The sequence below is a fragment of the Epinephelus fuscoguttatus genome, linkage group LG5, assembly GCF_011397635.1.
Source record: "Epinephelus fuscoguttatus linkage group LG5, E.fuscoguttatus.final_Chr_v1".
Classification (NCBI taxonomy): Eukaryota; Metazoa; Chordata; class Actinopteri; order Perciformes; family Serranidae; genus Epinephelus; species Epinephelus fuscoguttatus.
In genome coordinates this window covers 4,113,749-4,137,370 of record NC_064756.1, presented here as the reverse complement: position 1 = coordinate 4,137,370, position 23,622 = coordinate 4,113,749, and the positions used below count along the sequence as shown (strand labels likewise).

Here is a 23,622-nt window from a genome sequence, read left to right as displayed (position 1 = left end):
TTAAGGTTCTTCTTGAAGGCTGTCTTGCCTCTGTCTGAGTAATTTATAATGTTATTCTTTTATGCCAGGAGCCATTGTGTCAGAGTTCTGTATGTTGTGTGTACACCATCAATATGGTTTGAGGGTTACATTTAAGGAATCATGGACCCCCACAGGTAGGGAGAGGACGCAGACACAGGTAGAGGTGATGAGTGGTGACAGGCATGAGATTTCATTTTGCATCTGTTCAAAGCCTCACGTCAGTCCAATTATCTCATTTGGCCCAGGACAAGTGTCTGGTTGTTGTCAGAGCCAATGCTGCTAATATCCACCCATTTATTCCTGATGAGAAACACTCCGCAGACTGAAATCTGCTGACTCAAGATTTAAATTAAAGTAGAAGGTGTTTCAGGTCAAATAAATTCACCCTGAGTGTTGGACTGTGTGGGCTGATCACATCTCTGTTTGATTCAAATCCAGCCAGACAGCGATTTAACTTCTAACAGCTTCCTCTGTCTGGCTCCTGTGACCATTGATGGAGTGGGGACAACGTCACATTAAACAAAACACCATTATGATGAACAAAAGTTTATTGAAGACTTTGTGTAACAACATCTATTGCATGGCCGAAAAAGACTTCGTTTGCACCAGGAATTTACAAGATGAAAATAAAAAAGGAGGATAAATTCCATAGTTTAAATTAATGTTAAATATTAAATTAAATATAATGGCAATCTGGCCAAAAGCTGTTGAGATATGTTACCATGGAGCAATACACTGAGCAAATGGACAAAAATAACTATTACTATTATATTATATAATACGTACAGATCATTCATTTGAATTCCAGTGTCAGCTTGATAGGTCAGTGAGTCTACCTCACCTACAACACTTTATTAAAATGATAATACTTCAACAGCTGAGAACTGTAAAAAAAAAAAAAAAAAACCTATGAGGCCACAAGTCAAAGGTGAGCTTCACTGCAGTAGGTGGGGACACCCGGGGGCTCCAGCCCACCCAGCGCTGTGGTCCGGCGGACCCTCACCACAAGGGTACCATCAGGGTTAAGGGTCCCACTGACAGACAACGGGTCCATATCCTCTGGAAACAGGGACTTGTGGGTAAATGTGTCACTGACACTTCCATCATCCAGTACCTGAAGGACATAAACAGAAGGTTAAAGAAAGATAGAGCTGTGGATGGAGGCATTTATCTGTAGATGGAGGGGACAGCTGTTGGAGGGGGGGTAAACAGAGGGAGGAAAAGATGATGAAAAGAAAGGTCGTCGAACACTGGAGGACGGGAGGAGAAAGTGAGAAGAGCAACAGGGTGAAGAGAGGTGCGAGGGCGAGAAAAGAGGGTGAGAAGCAGTGATGGAGAGAAGGGTGGAGAGGTCAGCGCTGCTCAGCTGGTGGAGAACGAGAGAAAAGGGAGGAAAGGAGGAGAGAAATGAACACTGACTAGCTCTCTCTGAAGATTTTTTTCCTCTGTTACAGGCCTGTAAGGGGAGTTGAACGGTCGTGGGTTTTTGCCAATTTGTGTGCTGACCCCTGTTAAAGTGATCTTCCTGCACCGCAGCAGAGGCTCTCACTCCTTCCTCCTCCACTCACCCACAATTTAAACATGATTAATGTCAAACTGTGAGGGTGGAGGGAAAGAGAGGAGGCAGACAAGCAAGCTGCAGCTTCTCTGGAGAACTGACAGAACATGTCTGAGTCTGACATGATGGAGGTGATACAGTTTGATCCTGTGTTTATTGTAGATCTGATAAGTCACTGTTTGTTTATGAGAAAACACTGATATTAATATATACATGCAATGATATGTAGAGTAGTGCTGCAGCCAATGCTATTTTCATTCATTCATTCATTCATTCATTTTCTTACCTGCTTATCCTGCTAGGGGTTGCAGGGGGGCCGGAGCCTATCCCCGCTGACACTGGACAGGTCACCAGACTATCACAGGGCTGACACATAGAGACAGACAACCATTCACACTCACATTCACACCTACGGACAATTTAGAGTCACCAATTAACCTGCATGTCTTTGGACTGTGGGAGGAAGCTGGAGCACCTGGAGGAAACCCACGCTGACACAGGGAGAACATGCAAACTCTAAACAGAAGGGCTCCCACACCTCGAGGTTTAAACCCCCAACCCTGGGTTCGAGCCAGGAACCCTCTTGCTGTGAAGTGACGTTGCTAACCACTGCACCACCGTGCCATGGTGATATTTTCACTACAGATTAATTTAGTGGAACCTTTATGGCTTTTGACCTTGTGAAATGTCTACCAGTAATGCCTCATTTTTGGTGATGATACAATTTTTTATTTTTCTTTCTAATATATGAATTTATAATCATGTTTAATAGAGAAACGGAGTAAATCCACAGACTTAAGAAACTGGAAGTATTATTTAATATAAGACGTGGGATTTTTACTTGATAAATGGATTTAGCAATGACTCATCAAAAACTCTGATAAATTATTTCAGTTGATTAACAAACCATTTAAATGACTAATCGGTATGTGGCAGCTGCTGTTGCATTTGTAATATTAGTGTGAGCAGCATAAATGTTATTATAATAATGTCTTTAAGCATATCTGGTTGATGATTCTTGCTGGTCTGAATATTATTGTGAGGTTTTGCACCGATTATCTGGATGTATTCTGCATGAAAATGGTCAGTTCATTTAAAGATGTTAAGTTCTGTTAACGATACAGATCAATCTAAAATACATTTGCAGAGGTGTGTTGTACTTATGAGGGTGTGTATTAAAAGTATTTTTCAAAAGTATATTTTATTGCCCAGCATGAAGTTTCGTATGATGTATTTCATTTCACTCAATAAACCTTGTGATTGTCTGTATCTATGGTTTAAAGAGGAACACCCATTTTCAAAATGGGTTATCAGTAGGCCCGTTTCCAATGAAGAAGTTCCTGGTACTATTTGGGGGGCAGGAACTACTACAGGAACGTCCTCTCGCTTGGCCCTCTCAACCGCCGTGTCTCCACTGAGAGAGCGGAGTACGATGAAGGTTCCTGTAAAGTTACGGGCTGCCTCTGGATGTGACGTGATCGTTGCGCGACCATTTTGACCGGGGTGACGTAGGGACGCCGTTAGTCGATAGCAGTGTCTGTAATAACTCAGTAACTCAATAAATGGCCCGTGAAAAAAATATTTTTTCCAGCGGATGTCTTAGTTATAACATGATTGAGCTAACTGGAGTAGTTTCATGTCATATCTGACAATAGGAGGCTTTTAACAGATGACGTCCTGATGTTAGCTTTGCTGCTGCTGTTAGCTGTCCCTGTCAGCTGCAGCCACTGATGCTTTCTAGACATCGTGTTTTCCCAAAACTGAATAAATACCGCACATAGCAACACAAAACTGCTTTGCTAGCTCAATCATGTTCTAACTAAGATATCCGCTGGAAAGAATAATTTTTTCATGGGCCATTTAGTGAGTTTTTTTACATGGCGGCGGAAGCTATATGAACGAGCTAACCCTTGTCTGCTGAGTTTTAAAAATGCCGGCTATTTTGTTGCTTTCTGTTGACGTCACATCCCGCCTTGAGTATATCCAATCAGCACCAAGTAAACCCCAAGCCCCAGCCAGGAGTCTTTCAGGGCCGTTCTGAGTACCTACTCCGAAGCAGGGACTTGTTTAGTCCCCGAAAAAGTTCTGGAACTCTGTCCCTCGGGGGTGGTTCCTGCGGTGGAGACACGCACCAACGGCCCCGGCCCTGTAAAATTACCCCGAAGTTCCTGCGGTGGAAACGGGCCTAATGTGGTCAAAGAGAGTCCAAAAATATTAGTAAAAATGAACAACTCTCTCCCAAATCCAAAAAATGAAGTTCTAAATAACATCACAGGGTATAATGTTTGGAGCTGCTCTACAGACGGTGAATAGGGAAAGATGTTATAGATGACACTGAGAGTACCCAGGGGAATGATCTGAGAATATGGGCACATTTTCTGTTTCAGAACTGAGAACACTAAAATAGAATGAGGTCATTTGGCTTGGTCTACAAATATTGATTGGACTTTCCTAGGAAATAACATATTTCAATATTTAATTTAGGTGGTGTTCCCCTTTAAGTTTCTCTGGTGCATTTTCTCAAAAGTGTCAGAAGAGGCAATAGCGAGCAAAAAGTTTGTTCATCTGGATTACAGACACACACAGAAGCACATGATCTCCTGTCTGAAACTGCGAGACAAGCATTTAAAACCTCTGGAGGCCATTAAAGTGAAAAAAATGAGGACCAGCCTAAATGTCCTCACTTTGAAGAATGGTCCTGACTCCAGAGGTTAAAAAAAAGGGACTCGTCCTCACAATGATAGCTGTACAGACATAACCTCATACACACACACACACACACACACCTTCTGAGCGTGAATGACAACATGGTGGTTGTAGGCCATCACTACCACATCATGCGGCTCAAACTGGCTGACATCAGCTGACATGAAGTAGCTGTCTCCCAGACATTGCACTCCTCCACCTGTGCTGCTCTGTCGTCCTGTCACAGCGCCTACAGGAGCTGCAGAAACACAACACAAGAGTCTGGAGCTGTGAAACCATGTTAACATGGTCGGGAAACATTTCATCTCATGCATGTAGAAATATATGTAAATGAGGGTACTTTGAATGAAATATTATACAATTCAATTTTTTTCAACATGCTATGGTTGACCTGTCAAGAGTTGTTCGACTTTTGATTCTATAAGTTATTTTATTTTTTTTTATTTACTTAGGCAAACTCTGACTTTTATTGGCATACTATAATATGATTTTTTCCCCCCACATGCAATTTTTTTTTTTTTAACAGTTTTCGACTTACGATGACTTTCCTGGACATGCAATACTATGACTTTTTTTGACGTACAGTACTATGACCTTATTGGCATGCCATACTATTACTTTCTTTGACATGCCTACTATGACATGCTATACAATGACTTTTTTTGTCATAATATACTATAACTTTTTTGACATACATCTCTATAACTTTTTTGACATGCTATACTTTGACTTTTTTTTAGATATGATAGACTTTCACTTTATGACATGCTAAATTGTGAATTTTTTCGACATGCTTACAATGACTTTTTTGACATGCTACACTATGACTTATTTTTAACATGCTGTACTGTCAGCTTTTTGACATGGTTACGATGACTTTTTTGACAAACTATATTTTGAGTTCTTCAACATGCTATATTATGACTTTTCTGGCATGCTAAAGTATGGCTTTTTTCGACATACTATAGTATGACTTTTTTTTTTTTTTACATACGATGCTATGAATTTTTTTTATCATGCTATACTAGGACTTCTTTAACATACAATACCATGACATTTCTCAACATACTATACTATGACTTTTTTGACATGCTATACTGTGACTTTTTTTTAACATACTATACTATAACCATGACTTTTTTGACATACTATACTTTGACTATTTTTACATACTACAATATGACTTTTTCAACATGCTATACTATGACTTTTTTCCACGTGCTATACTATGATTTTGTTGACATGCTGTACTGTGACCTTTTTGACATGCTATACCATGACTTTTTTGACAAACTACATTTTGAGTTTTAGTGACATGCTATACTATGGCTTTTTTTTTACATGCTATGCTATGCCTTTTTGTCATGCTATATTATGACTTTTTTAACATACTATACCATGACTTTTTGCAACATACTATACTATGACTTTTTTGACATGCTATACTATGACTTTTTTTTTTACATGGTTTACTATTACTTTTTTCAGCATACTATATTTTGACTTTTTCGACATGCCATGCTATGACTTTTTTGAAAAACTATATTTTTGGTTTTTTGACATGCTATACAATAAGTTTTTTGACAAACTATATTTTGAGTTTTTCAACATGTTATACTATGACTTTTCAACATGCTATACTATGACTTTTCTGACATGCTATAATATGACCTTTTTCGACATGCTATACTCTGACTTTCTTTTGACATTATGCCTTTTTTCGTCATGCTATATTATGGCTTTTTTGACATGCTACACGATGACCTTTTTCAACATACTATATTATGACTTTTTTTACATGCTTTACTATGACTTTCTGACAAGCTATACTATGGCTTTTTTCGACACACTATAGAATGATTTTTTTGACATACTATACTATGACTTCTTTTGTCATGCAGTACTAGGACTTCTTTAACATACTATACCATGACGTTTCTCAGCATACTATACTATGACTTTTTTGATGTGCTATACTGTGACTTTTTTGACAAACTATATTATGAGGGTTTTTTTCGACATACTTCACAATGACTTTTTGACATGCTATACAGTGATTTTTTTGACATACTATACTATGACTCTTTTTCGACATCCAATATTCTGTCTTTTTTGACGTGCTATAGTATGACTTCCTTCAACATGCTAGACTATGAGTTTTTTGACATTCTATACTATGACTTTCTTGACCTGCTTTACCATTACTTTTTTCAACATGCTATACTATGAGTTTTTTGACATGCTATACTATGACTTTCCTGACAACTATACTATGAGTTTTTCGACATGTTATATCATGACTTTTGTGACATGCTATACTATGACCTTTTTCGACATGCTATACTTTGACTTTCTTTTGACATTATGCCTTTTTTCGTCATGCCATATTATGACTTTTTTCGTCATGCTATATTATGGCTTTTTTGACATGCTACACTATTACTTTCTTAGCAAACTATACCATGACTTTTTTGACATGCTATACTGTGAGTTTTTTGACATGTTATACCATGACTTTCTTGACAAACTATACTATGACTTTTTCGACATGTTATACTATGAGTTTTGTGACATGCTATATTATGACCTTTTCTGACATGCTATACTATGACTTTTTTTTTTTTACATTATGCCTTTTTTGTCATGCTATATTATGGCTTTTTTTTTAAACAAACTACACCATGACTTTTTTCAACATACTATACTTGAGTTTTTTGACATGGTTTACTATTACTTTTTTTTGACATACTTTACAATGACTTTTTGACATACCATAATTTGACTTTTTTGACATGCTATAGTATGACTTTTTTAACATGCTATACTATGACTTGTATCAACATGCTATATAATGACTTTTTGACATGCTTTACCATTACTTTTTTCAACATGCTATACTATGACTTTCTTGACATACTATACTATGAGTTTTTCGACATGTTATATCATGATTTTTGTGACATGCTATACTATGACCTTTTTCGACATGCTATACTTTGACTTTCTTTTGACATTATGCCTTTTTTCGTCATGCTATATTATGGCTTTTTTGACATGCTACACTATGACTTTTTTCAACATACTATATTATGACTTTTTTTTACATGCTATACAATGACTTTTTTGACATGGTTTACTGTTACTTTTTTCGACATACCGTATTTTGAGTTTTTTGAAATGCTATACTATGACTTTTTTTTCTCGCAATGCTATACTATGATTTTTTTTGCCACGCCATACTATGACTTTTTAACATGCTAAACTATGGGAAATCTAGGAGCAAATCACCACTCTCACGACCAGAAAATGCCAAGGTGTGTCAAACTTCTGTAGAAAAGAGTATCTGCACACTTGGATCAGTGCAAGTATTTTTAATGAACCAAGCTTTCGTTCAGAGGACCTTCATCAGGGTAACAATCAGCACATGAGCACAATGAACAGTCTGACTTTTTTGACATGCTATACTTTGACTTTTTTGACATGCTATACTATGACTTTTTCAGCATGCTATACTATGACTCATTTTGACATACTGTACTTTGACTATTTTTACATACTATAATGCAACTTTTTCGACATGCTATACTATGATTTTTTCCACATGCTATATGATGGCTTTGTTGACATGCTATACTGTGACCTTTTTGACATTCTATGCAATGACTTTTTTGACAAACTATATTTTGAGTTTTTTGACATTCTGTACCATGACTTTTTTAAGATATTTTTTGGGGCATTTTAGCCTTTAATTGATAGGACAGACAAGCGTGAAATGGAGGGGGGGGGGATCTGTTCTATCCACTAAGTCACCGACACCCCTCTATGACTATGTTGACAAACTATATTTTGAGTTTTTCAACATGCAATCCTATGACTTTTTTGACATGCTATACTGACTTTTTTTGACATGCTGATCTATGACTTTTTTTTTAAATACTTTGCTATGCATTTTTTCGTCATGCTATACTATGACTTTTTTAACATACAATACCATGACTTTTTTCAACATACTATACTATAACTTTTTTTTCGACTTGCTGTACTATGACTTTTTGACAAACTATATTATGAGATTTTTTTGACATACTACTATACTGTGACTTTCGAAATAGAATGCTATGACTTTATTTTCATGCTATGCAATGACATTTTTGACATACTATACTATGACTTTTTCGACATACCATCAATAAAGCATGTCAAAAAAGTCATAGCATAGTATGTTAAAAAAGTCACAGTAGAGTATGTCAAAAAGTCATAGCAGAGCATGTAAAAAAAAGTCATAGTATAGCATGGAAAAAGTCATAATGTAGGATGTCAATAAAAGTCATAGTAAAGCATGTCAAAAAAGTTATAACATAACATGTCAAAAAAGTCACAGTATAGAATGTCAAAACAGTCATATTATAGCATGTTTAAAAAGTCATTGTATAGCATCTACAAAAAAAGTCATAGTATAGCATGCTGGAAAAAGTTACAGTATAACATGTCAATACAGCCATAGTATAGCATGTTAAAAAAAGTCATAGTATAGCATGTACAAAAAAGTCAAAGTATAGCATGTCGAAAAAGTCATAGCACAGAATGTCAAAAACTCATAATAATTTGTCAAAAAATAGTTTTCAGTCATAGTTTTTTTAATTAATACTTTTATTGCAATATATTCATGTCATATTCTTGTCATTTACAACTACATTCCATACAGTATTTGCATATTATTGCATATTATTATGGTATTATTTTGATATATACCATATATACACCCAGTGAAACCAAACTATGTTTTCATCTTTGTCCAAATACATACATACATGCATACTTATCTCCACCTCTGAATGTGTACAAACATGGACAAAAAAATGTGCCTGTACATGTACCCTCAGACTCAAAGATGAGCAACAAGCAAAAAAAACAAAAAACAAAAACGAAATGAAAGAAAATATCAAAAATGCCATAGTATTGCATGTCGAAAGAAGTCATAATATAGTTTGTCAAAAAAGTCAAAACAAAGCATGTCGAAGAAAGTCATAGTATAGCATGTAAAAAAAGTCATAGTATAGTATGTCAAAAAAAGTCACAGTATAGCATGACGAAAGTCATAGTATAGCATGTCAAAAAAGTCATAGTATAGTATGTCAAAAACATCATGGTATAGTAAGTCGGAAAAATACATGTTATAGTATGTAAAAAAAAAAGTCATAGTTTAGCATGTCGAAAAAATTTAAAGTATAGCATGTCAAAAAAGTCATAGAATAGCATGTCAAAAAATGTTGCAGTATAGCATATCAAAAAAAAGTCATAGTATAACATGTCAAAAAAAACTGCAGTATAACATGTGAAAAAAAGTCATGGAATAGCATGTCGAAAAAAGGCACAGTATAGTATAGTATGTCAAAAAATGTTGCAGTACAGCATGTCGAAAAAAGTCATTGTATAGCATGTCAAAAAATGTTGCAGTATGGCATGTCAAAAAAAGTCATAGTATAGCATGTCGAAAAAAGTCATGGAATAGCATGTCAAAAAATGTTGCAGTATGGCATGTCGAAAAAAGTCACAGTATAGCATGTCAAAAAAAGTCATGGAAAAGCATGTCGAAAAAAGGCACAGTATAGTATAGTATGTCAAAAAATATTGCAGTATGGCATGTCGAAAAAAGTCATTGTATAGCATGTCGAAAAAATTCATAGTATAGTATGTTGAAAAAAGTCATTGTGTAGCATGTTGGAAGAGTCATAGTATAACATGTTGAAAAAATTCATAGTATAGTATGTTGAAAAAAGTCATTGTGTAGCATGTTGGAAGAGTCATAGTATAACATGTCGAAAAAATTCATAGTACAGTATGTTGAAAAAACTTATTGTATAGCATGTCAAAAAAGTCATAGTATAGCATGTTGAAAAAAGTCATAGCATTGCACGTCAGAACAATTCATAGTACTATATACTGAAAAAGTCATAGTATAGCATGTTGAAAAAATTCTTAGTATAGCATGTTGAAAAAAGTCATTGTATAGCATGTCAGAACAATTCATAGTATAGTATGCTGAAAAAGTCATAGTATAGTATGTCAAAAAAGTCATAGTATAGCATGTCAGAACAATTCATAGTATAGTATGCTGAAAAAGTCATAGTATAGCATGTCAAAAAAGTCATAGTATAGTATGTCTAAAAAATTCAAAGTACAGTATGTTGAAAAAACTTATTTTATAGCATGTCAAAAAAGTCACAGCATAGCATGTTGAAAAAATTCATAATATAGCATGTCAAAAAAGTTATAGTATAGTATGTCAAAAAAAGTCATAGTATAGCATGTCAGAACAATTCATAGTATTATATACTGAAAAAGTCATAGCATAGCATGTTGAAAAAAATCATAATATAGCATGTCAAAAAAGTCATAGTATAGCATGTCGAAAAAATTCATAGTACAGTATGTCAAAAAAGTCATAGTATAGCATGTCAAAAAAGGCATAGTATTTCATGTCAGAACAATTCATAATATTATATACTGAAAAAGTCATAGTATAGCATGTCAAAAAAGTCATAGTATAGCATGTCGAAAAAATTCATAGTACAGTATGTCAAAAAATTCATAGTACAGTATGTCAAAAAAATCATACTATAGCATGTCGAAAAAATTCATACTACAGTATGTCAAAAAAGTCATAGTATAGCATGTCAAAAAAAGTCATAGTATTGCATGACAGAACAATTCATAGTATTATATACTGAAAAATTCATAATATAGCATGTTGAAAAAAGTCATTGTATAGAATGTCAAAAAGTCATAGTATAGCATGTCGAAAAAATTCATAGTGCAGTATGTTGAAAAAACTTATTGTATAGCATGTCAAAAAAGTCATAGTATAGTATGTCGAAAAAAGTCATAGTATACAATGTCAAAAATGTCTTAGTATAGTATGTCAGAACAATTCATAGTATAGTATGTTGAAAAAGTCATGGTAGAGCAGGGGGTTTTTTTGTTTGTTTTTTGACATGCCATACTTAGACTTTTTAATATTTTTCATGTCATATGTCAAGTTAACTCCATTTAAACTCTGTTATTATGAAAACAAGAATAATGAAATAACATTTCATAATATTTTTCTTAGCTAATTTCACAAATGATTGCTCATTACAATTTCACTACCTCACACAATTATGTAATTCATGATGCCTTATTTATGACATATAATTATACTCTGGAGCGCCATATAGTCAAGCCAGGTATTAATGCTCAGTTGTTTGGGGTGATTTTGTGTTTTATGTTCAGACTCAAAAACAAAGGCCATTAAATACCATGAGAGACTCAAGCTTTTGTTCTCACTGTAAATGTGGTTTACTGCCAGTCTGGAAAAAGACAAACCTTCTCTTGATAAGAAACTCAGTCTTCTTTTTTATTTTATTTGACATTTGAGTACTGAAATATTCTATATGGTTTAAATGAAATCAATTTTTAAGCCTGATTATTGATTATTCTTTCATCTCTCGCATCACACCAGTAATAAACCTTTTTTTTTCAGTTTGTGGTTGCTACTGCTTTATGCGGTAGCAGAAATGTTTTAACGCTCCATATAGTCTCTCCTGTGTTTTATATTAGCACTCCGCTTTTCCTTTTATTTTTTTCACCTTCCTATTAGTTCTTTATGTGTCCCAGTAGACAATGTCTGGAGCCATACAGACTCTTTTTCTCACAGAGAGCACACAAGCTCTTACGACTCTGGCTCATTACTCTCTCTGAGCCGCAGGTCTTTTTCTTCTCTGTGGCATTTTTCTTTCAATCAACCCACTGCTGTAATGTGAGATACTAATGCCTCCTTCCTGCTGGGGGAGAAAGTGAATGAAAAAGGCTCTACACTATGCCTCAAGAAATGCTACCAAGGTACCCATGAGCGTGGCACTAAAGCTCAACTGCCCCAGTGGAGATATTGAGCATGATGATGCTGGGAAGGATCATTAAACCTCTCTTATGTAACATTTTTACAAAGGAAAAACAAGAAATTCACCACAGCCAACATTATCCAGGGTGGCATTACATTTACTTTTACTTTTAACATTATATTGTAATGTTTAAAATGAAAATATACTGTCTGAATACGATTAAATATGTAAGCCAAGCAACAAATTCTGGCTGTGTTAGAACAGTCTGAACTTACATTTTTCTTTATCATACTTACTGTATAATATTCGGACTAATAGCCTCTACCCTGCAATACAAGAACAATGGTGTTTCTTTATTTCCACATCTTCTACGTAGATCATCATGAAAAAGTCATAGTATAGTATGTAGAAAAAGGTCACAGTACAGCATGTCTGGAAAAAAAGTGACAGTATAGCATGTCAAACAAGGAATAGTGTGATATGTCAAAAAACAGGTCATAGTATCATATGTCAAAAAGTCAGAGTATAGCATGTCAAGAGTCATAGTACAGAATGTCAAAAAAGTCATAGTATAGTATAGTATAGTATGTCAAAAAGTCATAGCGTAACTTGTCAAAAAAAATTCATAGTATAGTATGTCAAAAAAGCCATAATATAGTATCAATTCAATTCAATTTTATTTATAAAGCCCAATATCACAAATCACAATTTGCCTCACAGGGCTTTACAGCATACGACATCCCTCTGTCCTTATGACCCTCACAGCTGATCAGGAAAAACTCCCCAAAAAACCCTTTAACGGGGAAAAAAATGGTAGAAACCTCAGGAAGAGCAACTGAGGAGGGATCCCTCTTCCAGGACGGACAGACGTGCAATAGGTGTCGTACAGAACAGATCAGCATAATAAATTAACAGTAATCCGTATGACACAGTGAGACAGAGAGAGAGAGAGAGAGAGAGAGAGAGAGAGAGAGAGAGAGATGCAGGTAATGACAGTAGCTTACAACAACATTACTGAAAGTAATAATATTATAGTTATAGTTCTGGCTACTGTGGTACAGTATGTTGAAAGTATGTATTAATATCTGGCAGTATACATGTGTGACAATAGTCATGTGTATAATAACAGTAGAAGTATGACTAATGACTAATGATGGCAGCAGTATGTCAAAAGAGTCATAGTATAGTATGTCAAAAAAGCCATAATATAGTCTGTCAAAAAAGTCATAGTATAGTATGTCAAAAAAATCATAGTATAGCATGTCAAAAAAGTCATAGTATAGTATGTCAAAAAAGTCATAATATAGCATGTCAAAAAAGCCATAGTATAGTATGTCAAAAAAGTCATAGTATAGTTTGTCAAAAAAGTCATAATATAGCATGTCAAAAAAGTCATAGTATAGTATGTCAAAAAAGTCATAATATAGCATGTAAAAAAAGTCATAATATAGCATGTCAAAAAAGTCATAGTACAGTATGTCAAAAAAGTCATAGTATAGCATGTCAAAAAAGTCATAGTATCATATGTCAAAAACGTCATAATATAGCATGTTGAAAAAGTCATAATATAGTATGTCAAAAAAGTCATAGTATAGTATGTCAAAAAGTCATAATATAGTATGTAAAAAGAGTCATAGTATAGTTTGTCAAAAAAGTCATAGTATAGTATGTCAAAAAGTCATAATATAGTATGTAAAAAGAGTCATAGTATAGCATGTCAAAAAAGTCATAATATAGCATGTCAAAAAAGTCATAGTATAGTATGTCAAAAAGTCATAATATAGTATGTAAAAAGAGTCATAGTATAGCATGTCAAAAAAGTCATAATATAGTTTGTCAAAAAAGTCATAGTATAGTATGTCAAAAAGTCATAATATAGCATGTAAAAAGAGTCATAGTATAGCATGTCAAAAAAGTCATAATATAGCATGTCAAAAAAGTCATAGTATAGTATGTCAAAAAAGTCATAGTATAGTATGTCAAAAAAAGTCATAGTATAGCATGTCAAAAAGATCATAGTATAACATGTTAAAAAGGTCATAGTATAGTATGTCAAAAAAAGTCATAGTATAGCATGTCAAAAAGATCATAGTATAACATGTTAAAAAGGTCATAGTATAGTATGTCAAAAAAAGTCATAGTATAGCATGTCAAAAAGATCATAGTATAACATGTTAAAAAAGTCATAGTATAGTATGTCAAAAAAAGTCATAGTATAGCATGTCAAAAAGATCATAGTATAACATGTTAAAAAGGTCATATTATAGTACATCAAAAAAGTCATAGTATAACATGTTAAAATGGTCATAGTATAGTATATCAAAGAAGTCATAGTATAGCATGTCAAAAAAAGTCATAGTATAGTATGTCAAAGTAGGTAATGAAGACGGAGCTCAGCAGCAGTCAATTCCCCTTACCGGTGTGTCCATAGGAGGATCTGCTGTAGCTGCTGAAGGGGGTCAAACAGCTGGTTCCCCCGGAGCTTTCTTCTCCAAACAGACTGGAGTGATCAGTAGAGTCAAGAAATGGCTCGAAAAGGGGATCCAGAGAATCGGATGATCCGCCCAGTGAGCCCTCTGACCGATAGGAGCTGGAGGTGCTGTACCGTGATGATGAGCGGTAGGATGAGGAGGATCTGCGGCTGGAGGATGTTAGCGATGCCATGGCAGAGAATACGCACACAGATGGAAAACACACTCCCACTCTCAATATGCCTCAGCCTCAGAAAACAAGACCTGTGCTCTAATTCGAAGCCTCCTCAGAATAAATACTGACAAAATACAGTCACAGAAGTGGTTTACCAAAAAGCTATTAACCTCTCTCTCTCTGTCCAGGGGTCTATGCTGTGGGTTTTTATAAAGTCCTGGTGCATTGTGGGTCAGTGGAGCACAGCGTGGGCTCTATAGTGTTCTTCCTTTAGCCATAAATGGCAGTTTGTCCAACCGCTGGTGCCAGGAATGTAACGGACAAACTGATAAGGAGTGGAGACCCCTTCTTATTCAGACACACAGCAGAGATAAGGCTGAATGCGGCCACTTGGAGAGGCCTCCGGCATGTGGTCAGAAATAGCAGAGTGGTGGAGTGGTCAGGTCGTCCGTTAGACTGACCGAGCGCACAATATGAACACTTTATCAATAATGCAAGAGAAAATTGTCCATTTAAGTTTTGCAAACCTGCTAATGGAATAACAGATACACTCTAAAGTTCAAATCTGAAATGGAGAGTGCTTCCTGAGGGAACAAATTCAAGGCCAAAATCACAAAATGTGCAAAATGGTTTTCACTCTGACAAAAGCCAAGGTAAATACAGCCGTGGTTGACCTTTACGTTCCCTCTTTAAGAGCTTTAATTGAAGTGACATTTGCCTATTGACAACACAGTTGTCCTCCGAGCAGTGCTGCATGTCAACGTTGACATTCAAGGCGGTCACATTAATACTTTTATGCGATGTACATGTGCGTTTTTTATTTGAGGATGAGGAAAAATGACTCTCAGCATGTAGCCTCAGTCGTAGCAGGGGCACTTCATGTGTGAGCTATAAAACTGAAACAATCCAGTTAATACAAGCCGCATACATCAACCTGACAGTCCCAATTTGTGCTCTCAGGTGAAACACTTGTATCTGTCCTTGTGTAAAATATTATACATGAATAAATGTCCTTGAGCGTATTTCAAAAACAACTTTTCAAAATGTAGTTTGTGTAAAAACCACTCATCATCAGTGTATATATGGTATGACCTGAAAAAGTGCAGTATAACAAAAACATAGACAAGTTTTTAAATTGCAGAGGCTCAGCTGTCTCCTTCAGCTCCTCACAGTCAGCAGTAGAGAAGTTCATCCGTTCAGCCAGAAGTCCAGCGTCTCTGCTGGGAATACTTTTAGTCTCCGGGTGGTTCGTCGCGGTCTCCAGAGCCCAGAACACAGTATCTCTCCTGACCTCTAACAGATGGCGTATCATGAGGTGTGCGCCCTGGCTGAATTCAGAGAGGAAATGATGAAATGATGTTAATGAGGCAAAAGCAGACACGCCGCAGAACAGCTGAGGAGAGAAAAAGAACATCAAAGCTCCATTTAGCACTTTTGGGCATCCATTAATCATTGTCAAATCAACCATGATCTTCCAAAATCCTACGTGAACGCCACGGTCAGGACAAGCTACTGCTGTGACTTATATCGATGTTTTTTTAATGCCATGTCAGGGTGTTGCAAGGGGCAGAAATTCTGGAAATGTAGCTGTCTGCACTGGAAAAGCTTTTTTTGATTTATGAGTAGATCCTGTCTGTCCAACACTTTGGGTCAGAAATATCTCAACTAATATTAAACAGGCTGGATATTTCACTTTGTTTTATGACCAAAAAAATGCAAACTAGAGACAGTTTACTACCAGTTAGTGTATGTATGCATGCTACCAAGCTATGATGGTGACCATGGTGAACAGTATTCTTTACTCACAAGATGTAGGCGAATGGGAAGAACAGAACAACTTCCCATCACCTGGGAATTTTACACCATTATCCCAAGATGGTTACACCCACTTCTAGCTTTGTAGTAACATAACTTCATTCATTTATTATCCTTAACCACCATTGTGGATTCTAACATATCATATTCATAATTGTGAAATTACAGAGGCTGTGCATTCCCCTGTCACTGTTATCTAATATTTATGCCCTTTTGTTGTCTGTTATATTTATGATTATTTTATTTTATTAACCAATAAATAAACAAACAAATTCCTATTATCACTATTGGACTGGTCATCAGTCACTGCGACTTCTGACAGCTGTCAAACAGCTGTCAAGTTGTCATCTGTTTGCAGCTCAGTTGATGTGACGTGTCTTTCGTTGCGCAGAGAATTGTGGGTCAGAATAGACAGAAAAGCATGCTGCAAAACTTGACTGCACATACTTAATCTTTTTCTGGCACACTCACATTCACACCCACAGCCAACTTAGAGTCAACAATTAACCTGCATGCCTTTGGACTGTGGGAGGAAGCTGGAGCACCTGGAGGCAACCCACGCTGAAACGGGGAGAACATGCAGACTCTGCAGTGAAGGGCTCCCCCACCCCAGGGTTCAAACCAGTAACCCTCTTGCTGTGAGGTCACAATGCTAACCACTGCATCACTGAACCACAACATAACTTAAATTAGACAAAGATACAGAAAAGTGTGTATAACTGTCTAAATATTGCTGAATCCACTGTATTGGTGTTCATCATCAAACTGGAAGTACATTTTTTTTCTTGCTTGGTTTTTCCTAATTAAAGTCTCACTTACATGACGTGAATTTGACGTTAAACCAACCAGACATCAACATGTTAGCACTGTCATGAGCATTAACATCTTTATGTTAGTATTTAGCTTAAAGTACAGCTTCATGAAACTGCTGGAGTTTTCTTTAAGCAACACATTTGCTAATAATAATCACACTTATGTCTCAGTGGTAACGCAGGAATGATTTATTTCTATATATAGAACCTTACAGAACCTCTTGGACTCAGTCACAGACTCCCTAACTTCCAGAAGTGAAACTTCAGACATTAGGATTGACTTAAGTCCTGACCCAGATACTGATGGTGATGTTCAGCTCACAGCCTGTGCGGCAGCCACTCAGGCCCGAGCCCACAAAACTGATTTTTCACTCTATGACAAAGATCTGATCTTTTCATGGCTGTCTGAACGCGGACGATCAGATGTGGTTACACTCTGTTTCTGCAGCCATGACCAGATGAGATTTGTACCACGAAGAAAAGATTAGGCTTTTTAGTGTGTGTGATGTGGTTTTGTTCACCTTGTTCACCAGGTTGAGTTATATGACACAAACCTGTTAAATTACATACATGGTTTTGTACCATGATAAGTCTTTTCTTGCCAGACTGTATGACATGTTTGGATCAGTAAAGGAAATCTTAGACTTTGAGCTAATCTCCTGACATTTCTGAATAATTGTTGTTGGTAACAACCAAAGGTTCTGCCTTAGTGGGAATGTAAATGATACATTACGTTATACTGCAGCATCTGACTCAGTGTCTGAGCGTGGTCCTCTGTCTGCCAGGTAACCCAGGTGACGAGATGATGAGAGGAAAAGACGACCTGCGAGGTGGAAGGAAAGTAAAAGACTGAAAAGAGAGTGAGAGGGTAAATGAGAAACAAATATCTCTCTTCTTTGCTGTCTTGCTCTTTTAGAAAATCAGTGTAATTCCGATGTGAGGATGACAGTGTAAAGCAGGGTACGGCACTTTCAAACACGCAGAGTTTGATCTTCTGATGGCGTAGATTCCTAAATGACTTACCATCCTTAATTTTGTAGGCTCAGAGTCATCAAGGACGGTTTGGCACACGACAGGCACCGGCGTCATCAGTGTTCGGTCTCATTCTGCATCTGAGTGGCCTTTGAAAACAGTCTTAACTTTATTCCACAGCTACATCCTGGTAACACCTGATATCAAAGTGATGTCCAGCAGGTGGGATATGCTGACTGAATCTTTTCTGCCCCTTAAAACACGACGTTCCTCTCTGGCTTCTAAATGTGAACATGAGGCTTTGTTGGAACACTAGTGGAGTTTGTTCAGGCTGTTCTCACAAATTTCTTGTAAAAGCACCCAAATTCGTATGTATGAGAGGCTGTGACCACATGACCAATCTGCTGACAGCAGTAAACAAGGGTCCAGTCCTGAGTGCTTGTAAGGCGGCAGGTTCAGGTGGTGGATGGATCACAAAAAAATGGACTTTCATCCGGGACTTTCCCCAGGAGTCCCTAGTTTGGATCTGTGTGAACTTTGAGTCATTTTAAGGTATGTCCTCACCATGTTTCCTGTCCTAAACTTAACCACAGTAACTTATTGCCCCAACCGGGTGCAACTGGTTGGTTTATTACCCTCCAAGGAAAATTTACTTTGGGTTTCAACAGTCTAATAACTAACTAACCAGCTAGACATGATTAACGACCTGTGTTCACCTCTCATCTCTTGCAAACATTCAATGATGGGGTTTTTCAACCAAGATTATGATCTCTCCTTAACCTTAAAGGTGTAGCTCAATATTTTGGGAAATATATTTTATCACTAAACTGCTAAAAGTTAGCTGAGCAGATCAACATCACTCTCGTGCCTGTGCGAGAGCTGTTTATAAAGACTGGAAGAGAGAACCAGCGAGCCTGGCTCTGCACAAGGTTAAACAACTTTGCCTACAGTTACCTCTAAAGCTTATTAATTAACATGATGTGCCTCTTTAAGCATTGATCTTGTCATCTAACTCAAGGCAAGACAGCAAATAAATCTTTTTCCCCAACATTGTATTTGCCTACATTTATACACTAAGGGGGCAGATCATACAGTGCTAATATAGAAGGTCACTTTCAGAACTTGTTGAATATACTACCTCGAATCAGTCATCATCACCTGGCACAGCATTGCATTGAACAATTAAATACACTCACTCTTTGGGGTATATTGTTTTAATATCTCACTGAAGACCTTCTTAACTTTACTTTGATATGAGGAAGTAACCTAGTCTTCTCTTATGCTCCTTATTACCTCCGCCAAGGAGGTTATGTTTTTGCCGGCATTGGTCTGTTTGTCTGTTTGTTTGTCTGCAAAATAACTCAAAAAGTTCTGATCGGATTTTGATGAACTTTTCAGGAAAGGGTGATAATGGGATGATAACATTTTGGTGGTGATCGGTTGAAGCAAAGTGGATAAAATAATAAAATGGCGGGAAATCCGAGCTGCTTGGCAGAGGTCTGCGCTCTCCGAGTGCTTTTCTAGTTTTCAGACAATTATTTGGTTGATGTGTCATCAACCAAAGGTGTCATCATTTCTGCACATCATGGGTACGTTACATTTGTATGTTAACGGATTTGTCAAAATGTTTCTTTACACTTCAGTAATGCTGTGGTTAATGTGTGTTTAGGTTTAGGCACAAAAAATACTTGGTTGCACTTAAATGACACTTTTCACGGCACAGTTCCAGTTTGAAACGCAGCAATGTCTCAATGAAAAACACAACCGCTTTTTGTGGCACTATCCTCGGAGGATAAACAGTGAAGGTGGCTGAAAACATCCAAGTGTAGGGGCTAAAAAGCTGCTGGAACTACAGCGATAACTTGCTTAAGTACAACTGGTTTTGTTGTTTGTCTCGTCGTCCACCATCCCCTCCACTCACTACGTCACTTTGGAGACACTGATATGTATGAAATCATGGTTCGTGGTTTGCAGAAAAGTACAATGCCAACAATTTCTTCTAAGGACTGGGCTGGTTTCATTTAGAACGCTTCTCCTTTCATTTTCACATTCGTAGGAACCTCATCAAGGAGCATCTCTTTTACACTCCAACAATCCAGACCTATCTGCAGGGTCCAAGGATTTAAAAGCTGATGATCACACACACCAGGCTTTGTTGGAAATCCATCACACCCTGCTCTGATATTTCTCTCCCCTCCCTCTCCTTCGACCCACCAAATGGATTACTGTGCTCCCCCGGGGCCCATGATGTCATGGAAAAATGAAATACTTACTGCTGTAGGATCACTAAGACCTCTGTGCGGTTCCTCTGAATGCTGTCCTTTGCCCTGGTAATAACTTAATAATGATGATGGCTTCATGTCAGGGAGCTAATTGCAGCAGGTTTTATGGTGTGTGTACCACAGTGAATGTTCCCTAATAAATGGCGAATGTAATAGTTCATTATCTAATCATAATCATAAAACACTGCATTAATGGAGCTCTCCACACTGTTCCTGTTCCTCCCATCTGTCTGTAACCTTTTGTTCACACAGTATGACATAAAACAAATGATGACACCAGATCTGTATTTTTTGCAAAGAACAATAACAATATTTTATTAACTCCAAATAATATCAGATGCAGCAAACAAAGATTAATTTTTCAAATGCAAGGTGGCAATATTCAAATAATTACATTCAGCCAAAAGAGGAAGAAAAGTATTAAAAAGGAAAAAAAGAGGAAAAAAGAAAGACAGGATTGAGGTTTCAGAGGGAGGAGAAGGTGGAGTGTGTTTCACTGATGCTGACGGTGATATGTAACGCACGGAGGATGGAACGGGACAGTACATTCATTTTGGGTCACCTATATTCCTCATACCCTGTTAGTTCATAATGTCTTTGTCTCTGCTGGGAGTGAGTTGTATGGCTTTGCTCTCTGAACTCTCACAAGCCTCTTTTCATTTTGTGTGTGTGTGTGTGTGTGTGTGTGTGTGTGTGTGCCCAAACCCCCCAAGGACTGTGGAACATTTTAATTAAGACGGTGAAGGCTAATGTGGGTTAAACACAGACCATCTCACTCTGTGAAGATTACACTCTCTACACTCAGGTCCTGAAGCAGTGTTCACAGTCTCAGTCGTGTTCACAGGTTTTGTCCTGATATTCACCGCTGGGGGCCAGTGGTGTGGCGAGCGCGGTCCCCGGGCCCTTCAGCTTTGTTCTAAAATGGTAAGTAGGCTATAGGGTGACAGGGGCACCACCACCAACTGAATATTCATACGCCCTCCTGCCTCGACACTGTCCCACAGATGTTTTGATGTCTTTTTATAGCACTGGGTTCTCCCATCACTATCACACACACACACACACACACACACACACACACACTCGCAGCGAGAGAATCTGGAGCACTTCTCTCTGATAAGTATCCAATGTCAGCGCTTGCCTGAAGCAACAAACTACACTGCCCAGAGACACACACACACACTCACAGAGAAAGAAACATGCTTCACTCTGAAGACATCTGTCTCACTCAAGGACAGCTGGGTGTTCTTCTGTTATTGGGCTACGAAATATTAATCACTTCCGCACTGAGAGCGAGGAACACTTCCACAAAGCGATACGAGTTTTCTGGGACAGCTAACCTCAAAAGATGCAGCAGTGAGGAGGTGTAGGAGGAGGTGGAGAGAAAAGGGAGGGAAGGGAGGGAAGGGAGGGTGCCGATGGAGCGAAGGGGAAAAAGACACGAGGGTGAAATAAAAAGACAGACAGGAGAGAGATAAGCATCTCCTGTTCGTCAGGCGGTTTTATAATCACGGGCTAATTGCCTGTCGGCAAAGGTAGCACTCAGATGTCCTCTTAGTTACGTAATGAGCCCCCTGTGGGGATAGATGGAAGGTGGGAGGGAAAGAAAGAGGAAAGGACAGAGACAAAGGGGGCGGGAGGAGAGGAGAGTGAGGGGGCAGGAAATGACAGGACAGAGACAGAAGGATGGAGAGGGGAAACATTCATCAGGCTGTCTGTGCGTGTGTCAGCAGGAACGCTTCTGTTTCTATTCTTGTGAGGACAAAATGTTCTCGACAAGGATAGGAAGACGAAGAAATCCACCAAAGTGTCACTTCTACAAAAGGATTAGGGTTCAGATCAGATTCAGGACATGTGAGGGTTAAGACTGGATGAATGAATGTGGTCGACGTGAGAGAGACAACAAGTCAGCTGGGTGAATGAGAAACACATCACACCAAGGAGCGAGTCGTCTCTCACACACTCAGACTGTGCTGGGGAAGAGGATGGAGGACACTCGGAGGGACAGATGGAGCAAATGCACTGTGGTGGACAGCACATAAATGGGGAAAGGGTGGGGGAGGGCAATGGCACGCTCTCCTCACCGCGCCAGGAAAAAAGCACAACCTCGCCACGCCAGCATCGCTCGGCTTTTAATGTCAACCAAAAGGACAATGACGCTCCCACTGTAACCTCCAGCGACAGCAGGAGAATACACACCGGAGGTGCAACAGGATATTTGGTGCCTCTGTCGATCAGATTTTAGCAGGGTTTGACTCCGCACTCGCTCAGGGAACGAGAGGAAGGAAGCCAAGCTATGGCCTAAATGACAGTGTGGAAGATGTGATGATGAAGATGATGACTATGAGACAACTTGGGAGGTCAAAGGTGACAAATGAAAGGCACAGCTTCAATGGTTCCCCCTGAGTTGTCGCTGTCTTTTCCAACTGCCCTGACCGGGACTCCTCATTTTCATTTTTTTTTTTAAATTCAGAAGTCCTCAGCGATGTCATCACGTCAAAATAATTTCCAGATGTAAGTACTGTATGCTTTTTTTTCTCCAGCACCAGTAAAAGTTTAACCTCCAACAAGAGCTCAGCTACACCAGACACTGCTTTAAAGGGAATCGCTGCATTGGAGGGGTTTTGGAATGGATATACAGTGCAAGCTTGAGGAGCTTGCTGACATCTTGCAATACAACCACATACACACACACATATAAACACACACTACCACACACACATTTACACAAAACGTCAAACACACACACACTGAGGATTCTCTAAACAGTCAAACAACATTAAAGAAGGACGTGGGGACTGAATCTGTGCTTTAATTATTTGTAGAAAATAACTACGCACGCCAGGCATGTTCTACACAAACGCACACACACGAGCACACACACACGCGGAGGATGAATGACGAGTGGTGTTATGAGTGCAGGCGGGATG

At 37.8% G+C, this 23,622-nt stretch overlaps 1 protein-coding gene across 1 annotated transcript; it reads right to left on the bottom strand.

The window, feature by feature from the left end:
• Nucleotides 1-943: 943 nt before the first annotated feature.
• Nucleotides 944-14,829, bottom strand: LOC125889194 (heat shock protein beta-7-like). The gene is made up of 3 exons (XM_049576980.1): nt 14,583-14,829; nt 4,366-4,523; nt 944-1,135 (listed from the first exon to the last, which is right to left on the bottom strand). The coding sequence occupies exons 1-3, from the start codon at nt 14,827-14,829 to the stop codon at nt 944-946; spliced, it is 597 nt and encodes a 198-aa protein (XP_049432937.1).
• Between the last annotated feature and the right edge of the window lie 8,793 nt (nt 14,830-23,622).

Excerpts from the sequence above, each read along its gene's own strand:
- LOC125889194 (XM_049576980.1), bottom strand. The coding sequence starts at position 14,829 with ATGGCATCGCTAACATCCTCCAGCCGCAGATCCTCCTCATCCTACCGC. Across the intron at positions 4,524-14,582 it reads ATCCTCCTATGGACACACCG|CTCCTGTAGGCGCTGTGACA; the intron begins GTAAGGGGAATT and ends GTGTTTCTGCAG. Across the intron at positions 1,136-4,365 it reads TTGTCATTCACGCTCAGAAG|GTACTGGATGATGGAAGTGT; the intron begins GTGTGTGTGTGT and ends TATGTCCTTCAG.